Source organism: Triticum urartu, chromosome 4A (genome assembly GCF_056163025.1).
Source record: "Triticum urartu cultivar PI428250 chromosome 4A, HENAU_Tu73, whole genome shotgun sequence".
Classification (NCBI taxonomy): domain Eukaryota; kingdom Viridiplantae; phylum Streptophyta; class Magnoliopsida; order Poales; family Poaceae; genus Triticum; species Triticum urartu.
The window spans coordinates 293193023-293217693 of record NC_141876.1 but is presented as its reverse complement, the minus strand read 5'-3'; the positions used below and the strand labels follow the sequence as shown (position 1 = coordinate 293217693).

At 40.4% G+C, this 24671-nt stretch overlaps 1 protein-coding gene across 1 annotated transcript; it reads left to right on the top strand.

Moving 5' to 3' along the window:
- The first annotated feature begins 30 nt into the window (after positions 1 to 30).
- LOC147975626 (uncharacterized) lies at positions 31 to 21220 on the top strand. Its single transcript, XM_087520509.1, has 2 exons — positions 31 to 1087; positions 21213 to 21220. The coding sequence occupies exons 1-2, from the start codon at positions 31 to 33 to the stop codon at positions 21218 to 21220; spliced, it is 1065 nt and encodes a 354-aa protein (XP_087376635.1).
- The last annotated feature ends 3451 nt before the right edge of the window (positions 21221 to 24671 follow it).

Genomic DNA, 24671 nt, shown 5'->3' with positions numbered 1-24671 from the left:
TATGCGAGAGAATGCCCATCTAAGCATGTGATGATTGTCACTAAGGATGGTGGGTATGAGTCCGCTAGTGACTATGATGAGGAGACTTTGGCTATTATTACACGTGAAGAACACGGTGGAGATGATTCTGATCATGACACGCAATACATGGCTGCTGAAGATGCCGACAGGTATGAATGTTTAGTTGCTCAACGTGTTTTGAGTGTGCAGGTCACACAAGCTGAGCAAAATCAGAGGCATAATTTGTTCCATTCAAAGGGAGTTATGAAGGAACGTTCTGTTCGTGTCATCTTAGATGGAGGGAGCTGCAACAGCTTGGCTAGCATGGAGATGGTGGACAAGCTATCTCTCACCACAAGACCACATCCACATCCTTACTATATCCAGTGGTTCAACAACAGTGGCGAGGTTAAGGTAACACGTACTGTTAGTGTGCATTTTAGTATCTCTACATATATTGATTATGTTTATTGTGATGTGGTACCTATGCAAGCATGTTCCTTATTACTTGGTAGACCATGGCAATTTGATAAAAATTCTGTACATCATGGTAGAAACAATCAGTATACTCTCATTCATAAGGATAAAAAAATTACTTTGCTTCCTATGACTCCCGATTCCATTTTGAAAGATGATATTAATAGAGCTAATAAACCAAAACAGGAGAAAAATAAGAGTGAAAATCAGATTATGGCAAAAGAATTTGAGCAACAAATGAAGCCTAATAATAAACCATCTAGTGTTGCTTCTAAAATTAAATTGAAAAGTGCATGTTTACTTGCCACCAAATCTGATATTGATGATCTAGATTTCAGCAAATCTGTTTGTTATGCTTTTGTGTGCAAAGAGGCATTATTTTCTTTCGAGGATGTACCTTCTTCTTTGCCTCCTTCCATCACTAACATTTTGCAAGAGTTCGCTGACGTCTTTCCAAAAGACGTGCCGCCGGGATTACCACATATTCGAGGGATTGAGCATCAGATTGACTTAATTCCCGGTGCTTCGCTGCCAAACCGTGCGCCATACCGTACCAATCCAGAGGAGACGAAGGAGATTATGCGTCAAGTACAGGAGCTGCTCGACAAAGGTTATATACGCGAATCTCTTAGTCCTTGTATTGTTCCTATTATATTAGTGCCAAAAAAGGATGGTACTTCGCGTATGTGTGTTGATTGTAGAGGCATTAATAATATTACAATTCGTTATCGTCATCCTATTCCTAGGCGAGATGATATGCTTGATGATTTGAGTGGCTCTACAATATTCTCCAAAGTTGATTTGCGTAGTGGATACCATCAAATTCATATGAAATTGGGAGATGAATGCAAAGCGGCATTTAAAACTAAGTTTGGATTATATGAGTGGTTAGTCATGCCTTTTGGGTTAACTAATGCACCTAGCACTTTCATGAGATTAATGAACGGAGTTTATGTGCTTTCATTGGACGATTTGTGGTAGTCTATTTTGATGATATACTGATTTATAGCGGATCTTTGGAGGAACATTTGGAACATTTAAGTGCTGTTTTTATTGCTCTACGTGATGCACATTTGTTTGGTAACCTTGGGAAGTGCACCTTTTGCACCGACCGAGTATCTTTTCTTGGCTATGTTGTTACTCCATAGGGAATTGAAGTTGATAAAGCCAATATTGAAGCTATTGAGAGTTGGCCGCATCCAAAAACGGTCACACAAGTGAGGAGTTTTCTTGGCCTCGCTGGATTCTATAGGCGTTTTGTGAGAGATTTCAGCATCATTGTTGCACCTCTCAATGAACTTACAAAGAAGGATGTGCCTTTTGTTTGGGGTACTGATACGTCTCCGTCGTATCTACTTTTCCAAACACTTTTGCCCTTGTTTTGGACTCTAACTTGCATGATTCAAATGGAACTAACCCGGACTGACGCTGTTTTCAGCAGAATTGCCATGGTGTTATTTATGTGCAGAAACAAAAGTTCTCGGAATGACCTGAAACTTCACGGAACATCTTTTTGGAAAAAATAAAAAATCTTTACAAAATATGAAGACCAGGGGGCCCACACCCTAGCCACGAGGGTGGGGGCGCGCCTGCCCCCTGGGCGCACCCCTACCTCGTGGGCCCCCTGGAGCTCCTCCGACCTCAACTCCAACTCTATATATTTGCTTTCGGGGAGAAAAATATCAGAGAGAAGGATTCATCGCGTTTTACGATATGGAGCCACCGCCAAGCCCTAAAACCTCTCGAGAGGGCTGATCTGGAGTCTGTTGGGGCTCCGGAGAGGGGAATCCGTCGCCATCGTCATCATCAACCATCCTCCATCACCAATTTCATGATGCTCATCGCCGTGCGTGAGTAATTCCATCATAGGCTTGCTGGACGGTGATGGGTTGGATGAGATTTATCATGTAATCGAGTTAGTTTTGTTAGGGTTTGATCCCTAGTATCCACTATGTTTTGAGATTGATGTTGCTATGACTTTGCTATGCTTAATTCTTGTCACTAGGGCCCGAGTGCCATGATTTCAGATCTGAACCTATTATGTTTTCATCAATATATGAGAGTTCTTGATCCTATCTTGCAAGTCTATAGTCACCTACTATGTGTTATGATCCGGCAACCCCGAAGTGACAATAATCGGGACCACTCCCGGTGATGACCGTAGTTTGAGGAGTTCATGTATTCACTATGTGTTAATGCTTTGGTACGGTACTCTATTAAAAGGAGGCCTTAATATCCCTTAGTTTCCATTAGGACCCCGCTTCCACGGGAGGGTAGGACAAAATATGTCATGCAAGTTCTTTTCCATAAGCTCGTATGACTATATTCGGAATGCATGCCTACATTACATTGTTGAACTTGAGCTAGTTCTGTGTCACCCTAGGTTATGACTGTTACATGATGAACCGCATCCGGCATAATTTTCTATCACCGATCCATTGCCTACGATCTTTCCATATATTGTTCTTCTCTTATTTACTTTTCCGTTGCTATTGCTATCATCACTAGAAAATACCAAAAACATTACTTTTGCTATCATTTCCTTTTGCTACCGTTACCACTACTATCATATTACTTTGCTACTAAACACTTTGTTGCAGATATTAAGTTTCCAGGTGTGGTTGAATTGACAACTCAGCAGCTAATACTTGAGGATATTCTTTGGCTCCCCTTGTGTCGAATCAATAAATTTGGGTTGAATACTCTACCCTCGAAAACTGTTGCGATCCCCTATACTTGTGGGTTATCAAGACTATTTTCTGGCGCCGTTGCCGGGGAGCATAGCTCTATTCTTTGAGTCACTTGGGATTTATATCTGCTTATCATTATGAAGAACTTGAGAGATCCAAAACCCCAAGATTTATCCCTCAACTATGAGGGGAGGTAAGGAACTTCCATCTAGCTCTACACTTGATTCACCTTCTGTTTTGAGTAAGCTTGCGGCACCTAAACCTGCTTCTGCTATTCGTTCTGATATGTCGCATGTTATTGATGATGCCACTTCTGCTATGCATGATACTTATGATGAAACCACTTCTATGCTTGATACTACTGTGCCACTTGGTGAATTTCTTGATGAACAACTTGCTAGGGTTACAGAGAATGAAAATATTGAAACTGATAATATTGATGAAAGTGATGATGAAGACTCTCCCCCTAATAAATATGAATCGCCTGTTATCCCTGAGGGTTATGTTTTGGAAAAAGAAGCTGCTTTAGCTATTTTAGCTTGCAAAGATAGATACGAGCTCAAGAGGTTATTAGCTAAATGGAAGCAACAACCTCTTAATGCTAGAATGAAACTTGACCCTGCTTTTGCTACTTCACCTATCTGTGTTACTGATAAGGATTATGAATTCTCTGTTGATCCTGATATAATTACTTTGGTTGAATCTGATCCTTTTCATGGCTATGAATCTGAAACTGTTGTGGCACATCTTACTAAATTAAATGATATAGCCACCCTGTTCACTAATGATGAGAGAACTCGTTACTTTTATATCCTTAAAATATTTCCGTTCTCATTAAAGAGTGATGCTAAGATATGGTTTAATTCTCTTGATCCTGGTTGTGTGCGTAGTCCGCAGGATATGATTTATTACTTCTCTGCTAAATATTTCCCTACTCATAAGAAACAAGCTGCTTTAAGGGAAATATATAATTTTGTGCAAATTGAAGAAGAGAGTCTCCCACAAGCTTGGGGGAGGCTTCTCCAATTATTTAATGCTTTGTCTGATCATCCTCTTAAGAAAAATGAAATACTTGATATCTTTTATAATGGACTAACCGATGCATCCAGAGATTACCTGGATAGTTGTGCTGGTTCTGTTTTCAGGGAAAGAACACTGGATGAAGCTGAAATTCTATTGAATAATATGTTGACAAATGAAAATAACTGGACACTTCCTGAGCCAACTCCTGAGCCTATTCCTAAACCAACTCCGAAGAAAAGAGGTGTTCTATTTCTCAGTCCTGAAGATATGCAAGAGGCAAAGAAATCTATGAAAGAAAAAGGTATTAAAGTTGAAGATGTTAAGAATTTACCTCCTATTGAAGAAATACATGGTCTTAATTTACCACCTGTTGAAGAAACATATGATTTTAATCCATCTCCTATTGAAGAAACACATGGTCTTGATAACCCGACACAGGTAGTAAAGGTAAATTCTCTCTATAGATATGATAAAGCTGAAATCCCATTTACTAAGTTTGCTAGCCCATGCTTAGATGAGTTTGATAAATTTATGGTTAAGCAAGAAGATTTCAACACTTATTTTGGTAGAGAATTAAAATGCGGTGCAAATATGCTTGAACACTTGGGTGATTATATGGATAATGTCAAAGGTGAACTTAAACTTATTAGCAAACATGCTTTTATGGTTACCACTCAAGTAGAACAAGTACTTAAAGCTCAGAATGATTTGCTCAATGAATTGAATAGTAAGAATAATGATTATGTTGTTAGAGTGGCTACTAGAACTAGTAGAATGACTCAGGAACCTCTGTATCCTGAAGGCCACCCTAAGAGAATTGAGCAGGATTCTCAGAGAAATAATATAGATGCACCTAGTCCTTCTAAAAGGAAGAAAAAGAAAACTGATAGGACTTTTCATGCTTCTAGTGAACCTATTATTGAAACACCTGAGAATCCAAATGATATTTCTATTTCTGATGCTGAAACACAATGCTAGGAAACACGGAAAGGAAAGAGAGCCTTGGGTTCAGAAACCCATGCCTTTTCCTCCCAAACCATCCAAGAAAAAGGACGATGAGGATTTTGAGCGCTTTGCTGAAATGATTAGACCTATCTTTTTGCGTATGTGATTAACTCATATGCTTAAAATGAATCCTTATGCTAAGTACATGAAAGATATTCTTAAAAATAAAAGAAAGATACCAGAAGCTGAAATTTCCACCATGCTTGCTAATTATACTTTTAAGGGTGGAATACCAAAGAAACTCGGAGATCCAAGAGTACCCACTATACCATGCTCCATTAAAAGAAACTATGTTAAAACTGCTTTATGTGATCTTGGAGCCGGTGTTAGTGTTATGCCTCTCTCTTTATATCATAGACTTGATTTGAATAAGTTGACACCTACTGAAATATCTTTGCAAATGGCTAATAAATCAATTGCTATACCTATCGGTATTTGTGAGGATATGCCTGTTGTAGTTACAAACGTTACTATTTTAACGGACTTTGTTATTCTTGATATTTCCGAGGACGATTGTATGTCCATTATTCTTGGAAGACCCTTTTTGAATACTGCAGGGGCTGTTATTGATTGCAACAAAGGCAATGTCACTTTTCATGTTAATGGTAATGAGCATACAGTATACTTTCCGAGGAAACAACCTCAAGTTCATAGTATCAACTCTATTGGAAAAATTCCATCAATTATTTTTGGAGGTTTTGAATTTCCTCTTCCTACTGTCAAGAAGAAATATGATATTCTTATTGTTGGGGATGTGCATATCCCCGTTGAGGTAACCTAGTGTTATTCGAAAATTCTCCGATTTCATGTTATTCGAAATGAGTTTGTTAACAAGACCTGATCAACCTTGTTAGTGGATTCCTTTTGATGATCATGAGATGGATGAATTTAGAAAACACAACTCTCTGTACCCTCCTTTTACTTTCTGTTATTTATATTAAATAAAATAAAATTAGTATTTTCTGTCTGTTATCTGAATTATCCGTGCAATATAAAAATACCCCAAAACAAAAGTTCTCCAAATGCCCTGAAATTTAAATATGATTTTTTGGAATATTTGAGAATATCTGGCACTGAGAACACAGCAGGGGGGCATCCACCTGGCCACGAGGGTGGAGGGCGCGCCCTACCCCCCTGGGCGCGCCCCCCTGCCTCATGGGCCCACGGTGGCCCTCCTCCACTTATTCATGCACCCACACACTCCTTCCTCCCACAAACACCAATATCCAGCTCAAGCACGAGTTCTAGCTCATTTTGCTGCGATTTTCGATCTCCTTGCTCAAAGCACCTCTCACAAAACTGCTTGGGGGGATTGTTCCTTGGTATGTGATTCCTCCATTGGTCCAATTAGTTTTTGTTCTATTGCTTTATTCATTGCATATTTTTGCTGCCTAGGTGACCCTATTCTTGAGCTTGCATGTCAAATTTATATGGTTCCAAGTAGTTTTGATGCATGATATAGGCACTAGGCACTTGTAGGAGTAGTTGCTATCAATTTTGTTGAGTTTGGTTCACTTTTATTTTGAAGTTACTAAAAATTTCAGAATTTTTCAGAAAATAATGAAGAGATTTTTGAGGGGCTCATCGAGCCGAAGCTCGAAGGAAAAGCAAAATGAAGAAGCAAAGAAGTCCAAATATAATCTACCTCGCACCGCGGAGGTTCGGCCATGTGAATGGCCCTCCGATGATTTCTTGAGAGCAACCGGGATTTATGAGGATTTTTATGAATTGGTTAAGAATGCAGGCCTCACCGACTTCCTCCGTGACCAACGCGAACAGTATCTCTTACTCACCAATACTTTTGTGCAAAACTTCTACTATTATCCTAGGGAATCACCTCCTTCAGTAGAGTTTCATTTATATGATGTGGTTAAGAAGATGTCACTATATGAATTTTGCAGGGTTTGTAAAATACCTTTCGAGGGTAGCTTAGAGGAATCACATCGTAAAGATGTGGATGGGTTTATTGACACTATCACTGTAGGGGAAACCAGGAAGGTTTCCGATGCAAGAATCACTAGCATACATTTTCCTGTTTTATGCTACTTTGCAATATTTGCTAGTCGTTGCTTAATTGGTCGCGGAAACTGTGGAAACCTTAGTGTTCCTGATATTTTTATTTGGTTCCATGGTTTATTCCGTGATGACTCTGTTAGTGTGGGCGGTATTATTGCTAAACGGTTAAGTCTGAACCGTACAAAAGGACACATCTTTGGTGGTATCTATGCTTCACGCCTTGCTGCACACTATAACATACCTATTAGGCACTATGAAAAAGAAGAAAAATTGTTGCCTACTGTTTATTTAGATTATAAGAGTATGGTAGCGCATGATTTTATTATAAAGAATAGGGAAGGGGAGCTGAAATACAAATTGTTCTTTGATAAACGTCATCCTGAGACTATCACCTTGTCTGCTCCTTCCTTGTTTGATTTATCTACATGCTAGTACCTCGTCTCGCCGGAGGACATTCACGCTTACCGGAACCCTACATCAACCACAGAGCCAGAGTCAGAACCACAAGTTGATCCTCCACGACAGTCTAATTACCAGTGGGATCCGGAAATGATTGCCAACCAGTGGCAATCAGAGTCTTCTTCTTCGCAGTACGACCCCAACTATTACTATGGATATCCGCCAGGCCAACCGTGGCCATAGACCAACTTAGGCCAAAAGCCTAAGCTTGGGGGAGTACGTATTTCTCACTGACATTATATTCATGTTCACACACTCATTGCTAGATGTCGGTGCTCATACTTTTTCATTGTATCATCCATACTAGTTTATTTCCTTTTTATGCTTTCTTCTTGTGTGTTTAATAAACCTTAAGAAAAACCAAAAAATTAGTTTTAGCTTTTAGCTAGCTTTAATTTCTATGCTTGTAGTAGTAATTAAAAAGAAAGCCCAAAAAGATTTCCTGTTCTTCTTTTGCTTGTTGGGAGATTTCCCGTGTAAATAGTTTTATTTCTTTTCTTTTCTTTGGGGTCGATAGGAGAAGACCGTGATTAAATTGTTGAAGTGGCTCTTATATGCATTATTGTTAATCTGACAAAAGAGCCCATATTGCCTTGTCTTCTCCTGTTTATTGAATGCTTGCAGGTTCCAGCTTAGTCCAATGCACGTGCACTATTATTATTATCCACATCGTTCGGTCGTGCAAGTGAAAGGCAATTATGACGATATACGATGGACTGACTGAGATGAGAAAAGCTGGTATGAAGTCGACCTCTCTTGTTTTTGTAAATATGATTAATTCATCGTTCCTGATTCAGCCTATTATGAATAAACATGTTTGCAATGACAACTAGAGATCATAGTTTCTTGTGCCATACTTAATTAGCTAGGAGCTTATAATGGTTTACCTTGCGTGCCAACATGCTACTAAAATGGTTGTGATGTGGTATGATAGGGTGGTGTCCTCTTTTCAACGATTCGAGTGGCTCGACTTGGCACATGTTGACACATGTAGTTGAAACAAAATCAACATAGCCTCTACGATATTTATGTTCATGGTGCATTATATCCTACTCATGCTTGCATTCGGTGTTGATTAATTTTAATGCATGTTCATGACTGTTGTCGCTCTCTAGCTGGTCGCTTCCCAGTCTTCTTCTAGCCTTCACCTGTACTAAGCGGGAATACTGCTTGTGCATCCAACTCCATAAACCCCAAAGTCGTTCCATATGAGTCCGCCATACCTACCTATACACGGTATCTACCTGCCATTCCAAGTAAATTTGTATGTGCCAAACTCTAAACCTTCAAATAAATATCCTGTTTTATATGCTCGAATAGCTCATGTATCAACTAGGGATGTCCGTATCTTTCATGTTAGGCGGGTTATTCTCAAGAGGAGTGGACTCCGCTCCTCACTCACGAGAAAGTGGCTGGTCACTGGGATGCCCAGTCCCATGCTTTATGCAAACTAAATCAAAATAACTGCAAACAAAACTCCCCCTGGGACTCTTGTTAGTTGGAGGCACTCGTTGTTTTGAGCAAGCCATGGATTGATGCTTGTTGGTGAGGGGAGTATAAACTTTACCATTCCGTTTGGGAACCGCCTATAATGTGTGTAGCATGGAAGATATCGCCATCTCTTGGTTGTTATGTTGACAATGAAAGTATACCGCTCAAAATAGTATTCACCTCTATTTCAAAACCGAGCTCTGGCACCTCTACAAATCCCTACTTCCCTCTGCGAAGGGCCTATCTATTTACTTTTATGTTGAGTCATCATCCTCTTATTAAAAAGCACCAGTTGGAGAGCACCGCTGTCATTTGCATTCATTATTGTTAGTTTACATTGAGTATGACTTGACTGGATCTCTTTTACCATGAATTACAATGTCTAGTCAGTCCTTGATCTTTAAAGGTGCTCTGCATTTATGTTTTGCGGTCTCAGAAAGGGCTAGCGAGATACCATCTTGTTATATCATATTATGATTGTTTTGAGAAAGTGTTGTCATCCGAGATTTATTATTATTGCTCGCTAGTTGATTATGCCATTGATATGAGTAAACATGAGACCTATGCGTTATTGTGAATATGGTTAGTTCATAATCTTTGCTGAAAACTTGAATGCTGGCTTTACATATTTACAACAAAAAGAGCAAACAGAGTTTGTAAAAGTTTTTCTTTATCACTTTCAGTTTGTCAACTGAATTGCTTGAGGACAAGCAAAGGTTTAAGCTTAGGGGAGTTGATACGTCTCCGTCGTATCTACTTTTCCAAACACTTTTGCCCTTGTTTTGGACTCTAACTTGCATGATTTGAATGGAACTAACCCGGACTGACGTTGTTTTCAGCAGAATTGCCATGGTGTTATTTATGTGCAGAAACAAAAGTTCTCGGAATGACCTGAAACTTCACGGAACATCCTTTTGGAAATAATAAAAAATCCTGCCAAAAGATGAAGACCAGGGGGCCCACACCCTAGCCACGAGGGTGGGGGTGCGCCTGCCCCCTTGGGCGTGCCCCCCTACCTCGTGGGCCCCTTGGAGCTCCTCCGACCTCAACTCCAACTCTATATATTTGCTTTCAGGGAGAAAAAAATCAGAGAGAAGGATTCATCGCGTTTTACGATACGGAGCCGCCGCCAAGCCCTAAAACCTCTCGGGAGGGCTGATCTGGGGTCCGTTCGGGGCTCCGGAGAGGGGAATCCGTCGCCATCGTCATCATCAACCATCCTCCATCACCAATTTCATGATGCTCACCGCCGTGCGTGAGTAATTCCATCGTAGGCTTGCTGGACGGTGATGGGTTGGATGAGATTTATCATGTAATCGAGTTAGTTTTGTTAGGGTTTGATCCCTAGTATCCACTATGTTCTGAGATTGATGTTGCTATGACTTTGCTATGCTTAATGCTTGTCACTAGGGCCTGAGTGCCATGATTTCAGATCTGAACCTATTATGTTTTCATCAATATATGAGAGTTCTTGATCCTATCTTGCAAGTTTATAGTCACCTACTATGTGTTATGATCCGGCAACCCCGAAGTGACAATAATCGGGACCACTCCCGGTGATGACCGTAGTTTGAGGAGTTCATGTATTCACTATGTGTTAATGCTTTGGTCCAGTACTCTATTAAAAGGAGGCCTTAATATCCCTTAGTTTCCATTAGGACCCCGCTGCCACGGGAGGGTAGGACAAAAGATGCCATGCAAGTTCTTTTCCATAAGCACGTATGACTATATTCGGAATACATGCCTACATTACATTGATGAACTGGAGCTAGTTCTGTGTCACCCTAGGTTATGACTGTTACATGATGAATCGCATCCGGCATAATTTTCTATCACCGATCCATTGCCTACGAGCTTTCCATATATTGTTCTTTGCTTATTTACTTTTCCGTTGCTATTGCTATCATCACTACAAAATACCAAAAACATTACTTTTGCTACCGTTACCACTACTCTCATATTACTTTGCTACTAAACACTTTGCTGCAGATATTAAGTTTCCAGGTGTGGTTGAATTGACAACTCAACTGCTAATACTTGAGAATATTCTTTGGCTCCCCTTGTGTCGAATCAATAAATTTGGGTTGAATACTCTACCCTCGAAAACTGTTGCGATCCCCTATACTTGTGGGTTATCAGGTACTGCACAGGAAGAAGCCTTCACGGTATTGAAAAATAAGTAGACACATGCTCCTTTACTCTAACTTCCTGATTTTAGTAAGACTTTTGAGCTTGAATGTGATGCTAGTGGAATTGGATTAGGTGGTGTGTTATTACAAGATGGCAACCTGTTGCATATTTTTCTGAAAAATTGAGTGGGCCTAGTCTGAATTATTCTACTTATGATAAAGAATTATATGCTCTTGTTCGGACTTTAGAGACATGGCAACATTATATATGGCCCAAAGAATTTGTTATACATTCTGATCATGAATCCTTGAAACTTATTAAAAGTCAAGCTAAACTGAATCGTAGGCATGCTAAATGGGTTGAATTCATTAGGATTTTCCCTTATGTCATTAAACACAAGAAGGGTAAAGAAAATGTTATTGCTGATGCATTGTCTCGTCGCTATACTATGATTTCACAACTTGACTTCAAAATATTTGGTTTGGAGACCATCAAAGATCAATATGTGCATGATGCTGATTTTAAAGATGTAATGCAAAATTGTAAAGAAGAAAGAACATGGAACAAATTCGTCGTTAATGATGGATTTTTGTTCCGTGCTAACAAGCTATGCATTCCAGTTAGCTCCGTTCGTCTTTTGTTGTTGAAGGCGGCGCATGGAGGAGGATCAATGGGACACTTTGGCGTGAATAAGACGGAGGACGTACTTGCTACACATTTCTTTTGGCCAAGGATGAGACGGGATGTTGAGTGTTTTGTTGCTCGCTGCACTACATGTCAAAAAGCTAAGTCACGACTCAATCGTCATGGTTTATATATGCCTTTGCCTGTACCTAGAGTTCCTTGGGAGGATATATCTATGGAATTTGTTTTAGGTTTACCTCGAACAAAGAAGGGGAGGGATAGCATATTTGTTGTCGTGGATAGATTCTCGAAAATGGCACACTTTATACCATGTCATAAAAGCGATGATGCTGTTAATGTTGTTGATTTGTTCTTTCGTGAAATTATTCGCTTGCATGGTGTGCCAAATACTATTGTTTCAGATCGTGATACTAAATCTCTTACCCATTTTTGGAGATGTTTATGGGCTAAGTTGGGGATTAAACTGCTTTTTAGACTACTTGTCACCCCAAACTGATGGTCAAACTGAAGTAGTCAATAAAACATTGTCTACTATGCTTAGGGTTGTTTTGAAGAATAATAAGAAAATGTGGGAAGAATTCTTGCCTCATATTGGATTTGCTTATAATCGTTCGTTGCATTCTACTACTAAGATGTTGCCCTTTTCAAATTGTGTATGGTTTCCTACCTCGTGGACCCATTGATTTGTTGCCTCTTCCATCTTCGAAGAAGGTTAATTTTGATGCTAAACAATGTGCTGAATTGATCTTAAAGATGCATGAGTTAACTAAGGAAAACATTAAGCGTATGAATGCTAAATATAAACTTATTGGAGATAAGGGTAGAAAACATGTTGTGTTTGCACTTGGAGATCTTGTTTGGTTACATTTGTGTAAGGATAGATTTCCTGATTTGCTCAAATCAAAGCTAATGCCATGTGCTGATGGTCCTTTTAAGGTGTTAGAGAAAATAAATGATAATGCATATAAACTTGAGCTGCCTGCAGGTTTTGGGGTTAGTCCCACTTTTAACATAGCAAATTTGAAGCCTTATTTGGGTGAGGAAGATGAGCTTCCGTCGAGGACGACTTCATTTCAAGAAGGGGAGGATGATGAGGACATCAATACCATTGTTACACCCACAACCCCTGCTACTATACATACTGGACCAATTACTAGAGCTCGCGCACGCCAATTAAATTATCAGGTACTTTCATTTCTTGGTAATGATTCTAATGTTCATGAGAATATGATGCTGCCTAAATTGGATACATTTGTTTTGCTTGCAAATGAAGGGCCTGGCATGGATAAGAAGGATGAACACTGGAGGAAGACCAAGCATGGAGATGATGGCATGCGCAAGGGGAACAAGAATGGAGTTACAAGTGATGATTTCAGGACTTTGAAACCACCATAAGGAGTGCATGAAGCCTTGGACGAAATATACAAGATGCCACTACATAAATTTCGTTCAGAGGCTATTCTAGGTGCTGCGTCACCTTATTATTGGGCCAGGCCCATGTAATTTCAAAATACTTGATTATAGGCTATTTTTAGAGTCTGTATGTGTGGGGAAACAAGAGTTAGGGTTCGTTTCGGACCCCTCCCCCAAGGGCCACGAAATCCACCCCCTCTTCCTCCATATATACAACCCTTAGGGCGTCATTTAGACTTTGGGTTTTGTTTATATTAAAAGTTCACCATAGCTGCAACTTCGCGTACTTCATTTGTGTTCAACGACCAGACAAAAGCGTCAGAGAACCCCACCTTTATTAATAAAGCTTTCTTCGTTTGCTCGCAGGAAATAGACCCTCGTGGTCAGGTTGATCGTGCTCCGACGTGGTCAATAACCCCTCGGAAGTTGTTTTAGCGATTGCTAAGGCGCGACATCTCGCACGTTCGTAGTCGGATCGTCAAGGTCGACTCCCACAGAAAATGATAGCCACCATCTCATCGAAAAATCGAGACACCTTCGCCTCTATCAAGTCTACTCCACCATAAACGATAGCCACCATCTCATCGAAAGACGAGACATGTTCGCCTCTATCAATGGCATCTACGGAGAAGATCCCCCAAATGGATTCAAGACCCCTCACGGGAAGACCCCTCAAGACCTCCTCACGGAGAAGAACGTGCTACTTGTATCATCGCTTGTTGATCATGGATCTTGTACCTCGTTGTGTTTCGTTTGTTTGACTGATTTCTCCCGTACTTTCCCCGTGTTTCCCTTGTGTTTCCCCCCCATGTTCCTTGATACCTCTTGAGCATGCGCTGGTTTTCCCTTGAAGAGGAAAGGGTGGTGCAGCAAAGTAGCATAAGTATTTCCCTCAGTTTTTGAGAACCAAGGTATCAATCCAGTAGGAGATAACACACAATATACCTATTACCTGCACAAACAATCAAGAACCTTGCAACCAACGCGATAAGGGGGTTGCCAATCCCTTCACGGTCACTCGCAAAAGTGAGATCTGATAAAGATAATAAGATAAATATTTTTGGTATTTTTGTTGTATAGATTGGAAAGTAAAGATTGCAAAATAGTAAACGAGATGCGATGTAAATAAAAAGAGATGCAATATAATAAGAAAGAGACCCAGGGGCCATAGGTTTCACTAGTGGCTTCTCTCATGATAGCATGTGTTACGGTGGGTGAACAAATTACTGCCGAGCAATTGATAGAGGACCGCATAATTATGAGAATATCTAGGCAATGCTTATGAATATAGGCATCACGTCCGTGTTAAGTAGACCGAAGCGATTCTGCATCTACTACTATTACTCCACACATCGACCGCTATCCAGCATGCATCTAGAGTATTAAGTTCATAAGAACAGAGTAACGCCTTAAGCAAGATGACATGATGTAGAGGGATAAACTCAAGCAATATGATATAAACCCCATCTTTTTATCCTGGATGGCAACAATACAATACATGCCTTGCTGCCCCTACTGTCACTGGGAAAGGACACCGCAAGATTGAACCCAAAGCTAAGCACTTCTCCCATTGCAAGAAAGATCAATCTAGTAGGCCAAACTAAACCGATAATTCGAAGAGACTTGCAAAGATATCAAATCATGCATATAAGAATTCAGAGAAGAACCAAATATTATTCATAGATAAACTTGATCATAAATCCACAATTCATCGGATCTCGGCAAACACACCGCAAAAAGTATTACATCGAATAGATCTCCAAGAACATCGAGGAGAACTTTTTATTGAGAACCAAAGAGAGAGAAGAAGCCATCTAGCTACTAACTATGGACCCTGAAGGTGTGTGGTAAACTACTCACACATCATCAGAGAGGCTATTGTGTTGATGTAGAAGCCCTCCATGATCAAATCCCCCTCCAGCAGATCGCCGGAAAAGGCCCCAGATGGGATCTCACGGGTACGGAAGGTTGCGGCGGTGGAAAAGTGGTTTCGTGGCTCCCCCTGATGTTTTTAGGGTATAAGAGTATATGTAGGCGAAAGAAGTACGTCGGTAGAGCTCCCTGGGGCCCATGAGAGTGGGGGGCGCCTACCCCCCCTCGGTGCGCCCTCCTATCTCGTGGCCGCCTCGCGGACTTCCAGACTTCCACTCCAAGTCTCCTGGTTTGCGTTTGTTCCAAGAAAGATCCTCGCGAAGGTTTCGTTCTGTTTGGATTATGTTTGATATTCCTTTTCTGCGAAACACTAAAATAGGCAAAAAAACAGAAACTGGCACTGGGCCTCCGGTTAATAGGTTAGTCCCAAAAATAATATAAAGGAGCATATTAAAAGCCCATTAAACATCCAAAACAGATAATATAATAGTATGGAACAATCAAAAATTATAGATATGTTGGAGACGTATCAAGCATCCCCAAGCTTAATTCCTACTCGTCCTCGAGTAGGTAAATGATAAAAACAGAATTTTTGATGTGGAATGCTACCTAACATAATTTTCAATGTAATTTTCTTTATTGTGGCATGAATGTTCAGATCCGAAAGATTCAAGACAAAAGTTTAATATTGACATAAAATAATAATACTTCAAGCATACTAACCAAGCAATTATGTCTTCTCAAAATAACATAGCCAAAGAAAGCTCATCCCTACAAAATCATATAGTTTGGCTATGCTTCATTTTCATCACACAAAATGCTCCAATCATGCACAACCCCGGTGACAAGCCAAGCAATTGTTTCATACTTTAGTATTCTCAAACTTTTTCAACTTTCACACAATATATGAGCGCGAACCATGGACATAGCACTATAGGTGGAATAGAATGGTGATTGTGGAGAAGACAAAAAAGAGGAAGATAGTCTCACATCAACTAGGCGTATCAATGGGCTATGGAGATGCCCATCAATAGATATTAATGTGAGTGAGTAGGGATTGCCATGCAACGGATGCACTAGAGCTATAAGTGTATGAAAGCTCAACAAAAGTAACTAAGTGGGTGTGCATCCAACTTGCTTGCTCAAGAAGACATAGGGCAATTTGAGGAAGCCCATCATTGGAATACAAAAGCCAAGTTCTATAATTAAAAATTCCCACTAGTATATGAAAGTGACAACATAAGAGACTCTCTATCATGAAGATCATGGTGCTACTTTGAAGAACAAGTGTGGAAAAAGGATAGTAACATTGCCCCTTCTCTCTTTTTCTCTCATTTGTTTGGGCCTTCTCTTTTTTATGGCCTCTTTTTTCGTCCGGAGTCTCATCCCGACTTGTGGGGGAATCATAGTCTCCATCATCCTTTCCTCACATGGGACAATGCTCTAATAATGAAGATCATCACACTTTTATTTACTTAAAACTCAAGAATTACAACTCGATACTTAGAACAAAATATGACTCTATGTAGATGCCTCCAGCGGTGTACCGGGATGTGCAATGAATCAAGAGTGACATGTATGAAAAATTATGAATGGTGGCCATGCCACAAATACGATGTCAACTACATGATCATGCAAAGCAATATGACTATGATGAAGCGTGTCATAATAAACGGAACGGTGGAAAGTTGCATGGCAATATATTTCGGAATGGCTATGGAAATGCCATAATAGGTAGGTATGGTGGCTGTTTTGAGGAAGGTAAATGATGGGTTTATGGTACCGGCGAAAGTTGTGCGGCACAAGAGAGGCTACCAATGGTGGAAGGGTGAGAGTGCGTATAATCCATGGACTCAACATTAGTCATAAAGAACTCACATACTTATTGCAAAAATCTACAAGTCATCAAAACCAAGCACTACGCGCATGCTCCTAGGGGGATAGATTGGCAGGAAAAGACCATCGCTCGTCCCCGACCGCCACTCATAAGGAAGGCAATCAAAGAAACACCTCATGCTTCAAATTTGTCACACAACGGTTACCATACGTGCATGCTACGGGACTTGCAAACCTCAACACAAGTATTTCTCAATTTCACAATTACTCAACTAGCACGACTCTAATATCACCATCTTCATATCTCAAAACAATCATCAAGTATCAAACTTCTCATAGTATTCAATGCACTCTATATGGAAGTTTTTATTATACCCATCTTGAATGCCCACCATATTAGGAATAATTTTATAACCAAAGCAAATTACCATGCTGTTCTAAAAGACTCTCAAAATAATATAAGTGAAATAAAACCACCACCATGCTCTAAAAAGATATAAGTGAAGCACTAGAGCAAAATTATCTAGCTCAAAAGATATAAGTGAAGCACATAGAATATTCTAATAAATTCCAATTCATGTGTGTCTCTCTCAAAAGGTGTGTACAGCAAGGATGATTGTGGTAAACTAAAAAGCAAAGACTCAAATTATAGAAGACGCTCCAAGCAAAACACATATCATGTGCTGAATAAAAATATAGCCTCAAGTAAACTTACCGATAGACGAAGACGAAAGAGGGGATGCCTTCCGGGGCATCCCCAAGCTTAAGCTTTTGCTTGTCCTTGAATTTTACCTTGGGGTGCCTTGGGCATCCCCAAGCTTAGGCTCTTTCCACTTCTTGTTCCAAAATCCATCAAATCTTTACCCAAAAACTTGAAAACTTCACAACACAAAACTTAACAGAAAATCTCATGAGCTCTGTTAGTATAAAAAAACAAACCACCACTTTAATGTACTGTAATTAACTCATTCTTTATTCATATTGGTGTTAAACCTACTGTATTCCAACTTCTCTATGGTTCATACGCCCCGATACTAGCCATAGATTCATCAAAATAAGCAAACAACACACGAAAAACAAAATCTATCAAAACAGAACAGTCTGTAGCAATCTGGAGGTTTCGAATACTTCTGTAACTCCAAAAATTCTGAAAATTTAGGACAATCTAAATAATTTTTATATTGGAATTGGTATTTTATCGCTATCTGGTAAAAAACGGAAATTATTTTTGTGAGCGCATACTTGCTGTTTTTATCAACAAGATCAAACAACAATCACCCAAGAAGATCCTAAAGGCTTTACTTGGCACAAACACTAATTAAAACATAAAAAACACAATCATAACAGAGGCTAGATAAATTATTTATTAGTAAATAGGAACAAAAAGTAAAGAAAAAAATAAAATTGGGTTGCCTCCCAACAAGCGCTATCGTTTAACGCCCCTAGCTAGGCATTGATAATTTCAATGATGCTCACATGAAAGACAAGAATTGAAGCACAAAGAGAGCATCATGAAACACGTGACAAGCACATCTAAGTCTAACATACTTCCTATGCATAGGCATCTTATAGGCAAACAAATTATCATAGAAAGCAAAAACTAGCATATGCAAGGAAGCGGAAAGAAACAATAGCAATCTCACCATAACGAGAGGTAATTTAGTAACATGAAAATTTCTACAATCATATTTTCCTCTCTCATAATAATTACATGTGGGATCATAAGAAAATTCAACAAAATAGCAATCACATAAAATATTTTCAACACTATCCACATGCATGCAAAGTTGACACTCTTCCAAAATAGTGGGATTAACATTAACTAAAGTCATGACCTCTCCAAACCCACTTTTATCAAAAAAATCATAAGATTGAACATTCTCCAAATATGTGGGATCTAAAGTTGACACTCTTCAAAACCCACTTTCAATAATATTGCAACCACTATTATCAATCTCATATTCATCATGGGGCTTAAATAAATTTTCAAGATCATAAGAAGAATCACCCCAATCATGATCATTGCAACAAGTAGCGGACATAGCAAAACTAGCATCCCCAAGCTTAGGGTTTTGCATATTATTAGCACAATTGACATTCATAGAATTTATAATAAAATCATTGCAATCATGCTTTTTATTCAAAGATCTATCGTGAATCACTTCATAAAGCACTTCATCACAATTTTCAGATTCACGAATTTCAAGCAAAACTTCATAAAGATAATCTAGTGCACTCAAATCACTAGCAATTGGTTCATCATGACTGGATCTCTTAAAAAGATTAGCAAGGGGATGAGCATCCATAAACTCTTAGCAAGCGAAGATGCAAGCAAAAAGAAGGCACATGGTAATACGAGCAAACAGAAGGACAGACGGAACAAGACCAAAGAAAAGGGCAAATTTTGTGAAGTGGGGAGAGGAAAACGAGAGGCGAATGGCAAATAATGTAATGCGAGGGAGAAGAGTTTATGGTGGGTACTTGGTATGTCTTGACTTGGGTAGATCTCCCCGGCAACGGCGCCAGAAATCCTTCTTGCTACCTCTTGAGCATGCGCTGGTTTTCCCTTAAAGAGGAAAGGGTGATGCAGCAAAGTAGCATAAGTATTTCCCTCAGTTTTTGAGAACCAAGGTATCAATCCAGTAGGAGATAACATGGAGGTCACCTAGTACCTGCACAAACAATCAAGAACCTTGCAACCAACGCGATAAAGGGGTTGTCAATCCCTTCACGGTCACTCGCAAAAGTGAGATCTGATAAAGATAATAAGATAAATATTTTTGGTATTTTTGTTGTATAGATTGGAAAGTAAAGATTGCAAAATAGTAAATGAGATGCGATGTAAATAAAAAGAGATGAAATATAATAAGAAAGACCCAGGGGCCATAGTTTCACTAATGGCTTCTCTCATGATAGCATGTGTTACGGTGGGTGAACAAATTACTGCCGAGCAATTGATAGAGGACCGCATAATTATGAGAATATCTAGGCAATGCTTATGAATATAGGCATCACGTCCGTGTTAAGTAGACCGAAGCGATTCTGCATCTACTACTATTACTCCACACATCGACCGCTATCCAGCATGCATCTAGAGTATTAAGTTCATAAGAACAGAGTAACGCCTTAAGCAAGATGACATGATGTAGAGGGATAAACTCAAGCAATATGATATAAACCCCATCTTTTTATCCTGGATGGCAACAATACAATACATGCCTTGCTGCCCCTACTGTCACTGGGAAAGGACACCGCAAGATTGAACCCAAAGCTAAGCACTTATCCCATTGCAAGAAAGATCAATCTAGTAGGCCAAACTAAACTGATAATTCGAAGAGACTTGCAAAGATATCAAATCATGCATATAAGAATTCAGAGAAGAACCAAATATTATTCATAGATAAACTTGATCGTAAATCCACAATCCATAGGATCTCGGCAAACACACCGCAAAAAGTATTACATCAAATAGATCTCCAAGAACATCGAGGAGAACTTTGTATTGAGAACCAAAGAGAGAGAAGAAGCCATCTAGCTAATAACTATGGACCCGAAGGTCTGTGGTAAACTACTCATACATCATCGGAGAGGCTATGGTGTTGATGTAGAAGCCCTCCGTGATCGAATCCCCCTCCGGCAGATCGCCGGAAAAGGCCCCAAATGGGATCTCACGGGTACGGAAGGTTGCGGCGGTGGAAAAGTGGTTTCGTGGCTCCCTCTGATGTTTTAAGGGTATAAGAGTATATATATAGGCGAAAGAAGTACGTTGGTGGAGCTCCGTGGGATCCACGAGGGTGGTGGGCGCGCCTACCCCCCTCGGCGCACCCTCCTATCTCGTGGCCACCTCGTGGACTTCCAGACTTCCACTCCAAGTCTCCTAGTTTGTGTTTGTTCCAAGAAAGATCCTCGCGAAGGTTTCATTCCGTTTGCTATTCCTTTTCTGCAAAACACTAAAATAGGCAAAAAACAGAAACTAGCACTGGGCCTCTGGTTAATAGGTTAGTCCTAAAAATAATATAAAAGAGCATATTAAAGCCCATTAAACATACAAAACAGATAATATAATAGCATGAAACAATAAAAAATTATAGATACCTTGGAGACGTATCATTCCTCGTGTTCTTTGCGGGATCTGCTCCTTTTGTGAAAACTCAGGCATCTAGGGATCTACCCTACACCAAAAACTATTTGCCAAAGCACATCTAGGGGGATTGAATCAATCAGGACAAATACATGAATAGAAAGTAGCACTTGTCTCGAGTTCGGTGTATTTTAGTCTCCAAAATTCAGCACCAGACATAAATGGTAGGCGCTGCAGGTATAAATAAAATGCTGAGAAAACATCAGGGTTGGGATAAGCATATGGATCTTGCCGCCAAGCTGTTTCTTGATTCACACCGTCTAGTTACTAGGTTCCATTTCAAAAAGGCGACATAGTTTAAGATCACTCATGTGGGAACCATCTCACATGTATCCGGTCCATTTGAAGGGAGCTAGCACCAAAGTTCGAGGGGCCGGCTTGCGCCACCAAGAATGCAGAACAGGGATGGGGAGGCGCTTGGTGAGGGAAGGCTTTGACGACGAGACCATGGATGGCCTGGACGCGGCGGAATCCAGGCGCAATGTCGGGAATACGGCCGCGACAGCGGGGGATTGGGGCGCAACAGAAATCCAGTCAGCAGCGGCGGGGGTCTGCCACGAGACGGCCAAGGGACACGGAGGCACAGACGGCGATAGCGGTGTGCAGGGAAGGGAGGAGACAGGAGATGTCGTCATGTGCGGTGGCGGGGAGAGGAACGAGCAGTGTGAGAAGCGACGAGTCTCGATGCTCGTTCGCTGGTTTTTATTTTCTGCAACGTTGAAGCGGGCTTCGCTGCCTTGGGTCGAGTATGAAAACTGGCCCAATTAACCATAGGGCTCCAAAATAGCTACGGGAGTAGCTGCCCTTGCGACTTCAGGCCCAGTTCGTGGCAAACACCGCGTTTACTTTAGATCCGACGATCAATAACGTTTGACCAACGAAATCAAACGGCCGAAAACACCTAATTCGTGAGATTGCAGGGATTAGGTGCAGTTTTACTGTTCATAATAACAATGAACTTGATCCAGGAAAAAAGGAGTGGGCATGGATGTAAGGTTTAGATTCAAACACATTTGAATTTAATTCAAATGGGTGAATAGGAAGTGGGGGTCTGGAAGGTCCAAAAATGTTGATATTTTTAGTGGAGCTTCGATAAATGCAAACAAAATTATTGCGAGGGTTTTGAGGCCAAACTTGCAAATAGGAAGGCATAAGATTTGAAAGGAAAATATTAAAGGCATATGATTTAAACTGCAAGCGTGTTTGAGGGTGGTTCCAAACTAATGGAATATTTCAATATAGCTCCTCAATGATATTGGGAGGATGTATGTTTTAAAGAGAAATCACCATGTGAATTTCCCTCGATTTAAATGGATCGAAGATCCATGCGATTTATTTATTTGAGTTTTTAAAAAGGTTGCAAAAATTAATGGCATGATGAAATGATGCAATGCAACAAACAAATAATTAGCACGGCTATCACGACAACATGGAAGGCATCTGAAGCGTTGGTCTTGGGTTGTTACACTACCGACATTAGTAGCAGAGATTCCAAAATACCCTATATAAAGAAGATATTAATTAAGATTGCATTGTAAACGGAATATTAGAAATGGATAATATAATAGCATATTTAAAACCTAAACATTTTTTTGAAGTATTTTCATATATAACATGTTAGATTTGAAGTTAAAAAAGCTGGGCCAAAACTGAAACATTTTGCAACCCATCTGCTAAATGACGCTCAGGCGAGACAGTAATATTAGTAGCAGAGAAAAGGAGAAAAAGAAGGAGAGAGCCAGGGATCAAACCCAGGTCTGTGGCGGGGAGTGCTTAGGCTCATACCACTACACCACTTGGTTACGTCTGTCGAGGGATTAATATAAATAACATAAACTATCGGTGGTAAATTTTTTACTTACCAATGACACGGTGGGTAATTATTTACAACTTCAAGGATAACTTTAATGATGGACGACCAAAAACGGTCCATGCTTTCTATTAACTACTAATAATAGGATTAACGCTTCTTTCTTCCTAATTTTCGTCCGTTTGTTTTTCATACGTCGCCTTCGCTGCCATAATTTCCGTTGGGTCGCTCCGCCCGTACGTTTTTTTTGAGCAACAAACTAGGCTTTATTCATAAGTTGGTATTGCTACCGGTATTACAGAAGTATCATGTGGTTGCCCCAACCAAATATGACGGCCATGATCTGATTTTACAGCATGCCTAGCTAGTTTATGAGGCTCGAAATTCGAGACTCTAGATTCAAACTTAAAAAAGCAAGAAGTAAAAGAAGAATGCCATGAAATAATCTCTTTTACAACTGCACCATAGTTTCCACCTGACTTCTCTTTGATATGCTTCACCACCTCTTGACAGTCGGACGCAATCACGATGTTCTGGAGCCCCAGGTCTTCCGCTAGCGACAATCCTTCTCTGCATGCCATAGCTTCCAAAGTTGGCGGATCAACCAGTCCTCTAGTAACAAGCACCGAAGACCCCAAGTAGTGCTTGTTATTGTTCCTACAAACTGCTGCAGCTGCACCTACTCCACGGAAAACAGCGGCGTCAACATTGATCTTAGCAGTATCACCAGTGGCCGGAATCCACTTCCTTGGTGCAGCAGTAACTGGGATGTTAACACGGGACGGTATTGGATTCTTTTCCACATCCAACTCTGATAAGAAATGAGTGATGAACATGTAAGTGGATAAAGGGCTTTGATGCAACCCTTCGTGGATCAGCTTCCGTCTCCGCCCGTACGTGGTTTGCAGCTTAGTAAGTAATGGGCCAATTTTTTTGTTACGGGCCTCTATAAAAGTTGGACCTCACGGCCTGCCCTCTGGGCTGCCCTTCTTCCCCCTTCCTTACAGAGAGGCAAATAGAGTTTGATTATGTCTGTGCTAAACTTTCAGATTCAAATTAATAGTCCCATCCTACCCCTTTACATCAAATTCTAGCAACTTATATGCTTTTGGAGTTGCAAGAATCAACAAAGCGGTGAGATGTGATTCATCTTTAGCCAAGAGAACTGAAGAAAGATGCCTACTGCATGTATATGCATCATTAATCGAAAAAATGCTGAAGCGAGAAAACGAGCAGAGGCGCATGAATCCAAAGAAAAAACAACATGGGGTGACCAGCCTACCTAGAAAGGTAGCCGATCTGAAGATTCCGAAAAAGTTGATGCAGCCATGATGGGTGTGCAGAACATTTGTCGTTGGAGCTAATAAATAAATCATAAAGAAGCAGAGAGAGCCGGGGATACGGGAAAAAATTGATAGCGGCCCGCCTGAAGAACAGTGACATGAGCAGGCCATTGATTGAGCTGAGCTCGGGCAACCTCCTTTCGCCATCGGCAGCTGCACGCACACCAGCACCAACAACATCAAGCCGAGCCGCATTCGCCCACGCGAAGCCCCGCAGCAAGGCGCTGCTGAAGGTGAGGCTGGACACGACCACTCCGGATCTGGGAGCCCTGAGAGCCTCGACCACTAATCCATGCCCCAACCATGGCATCGCCGAGGAC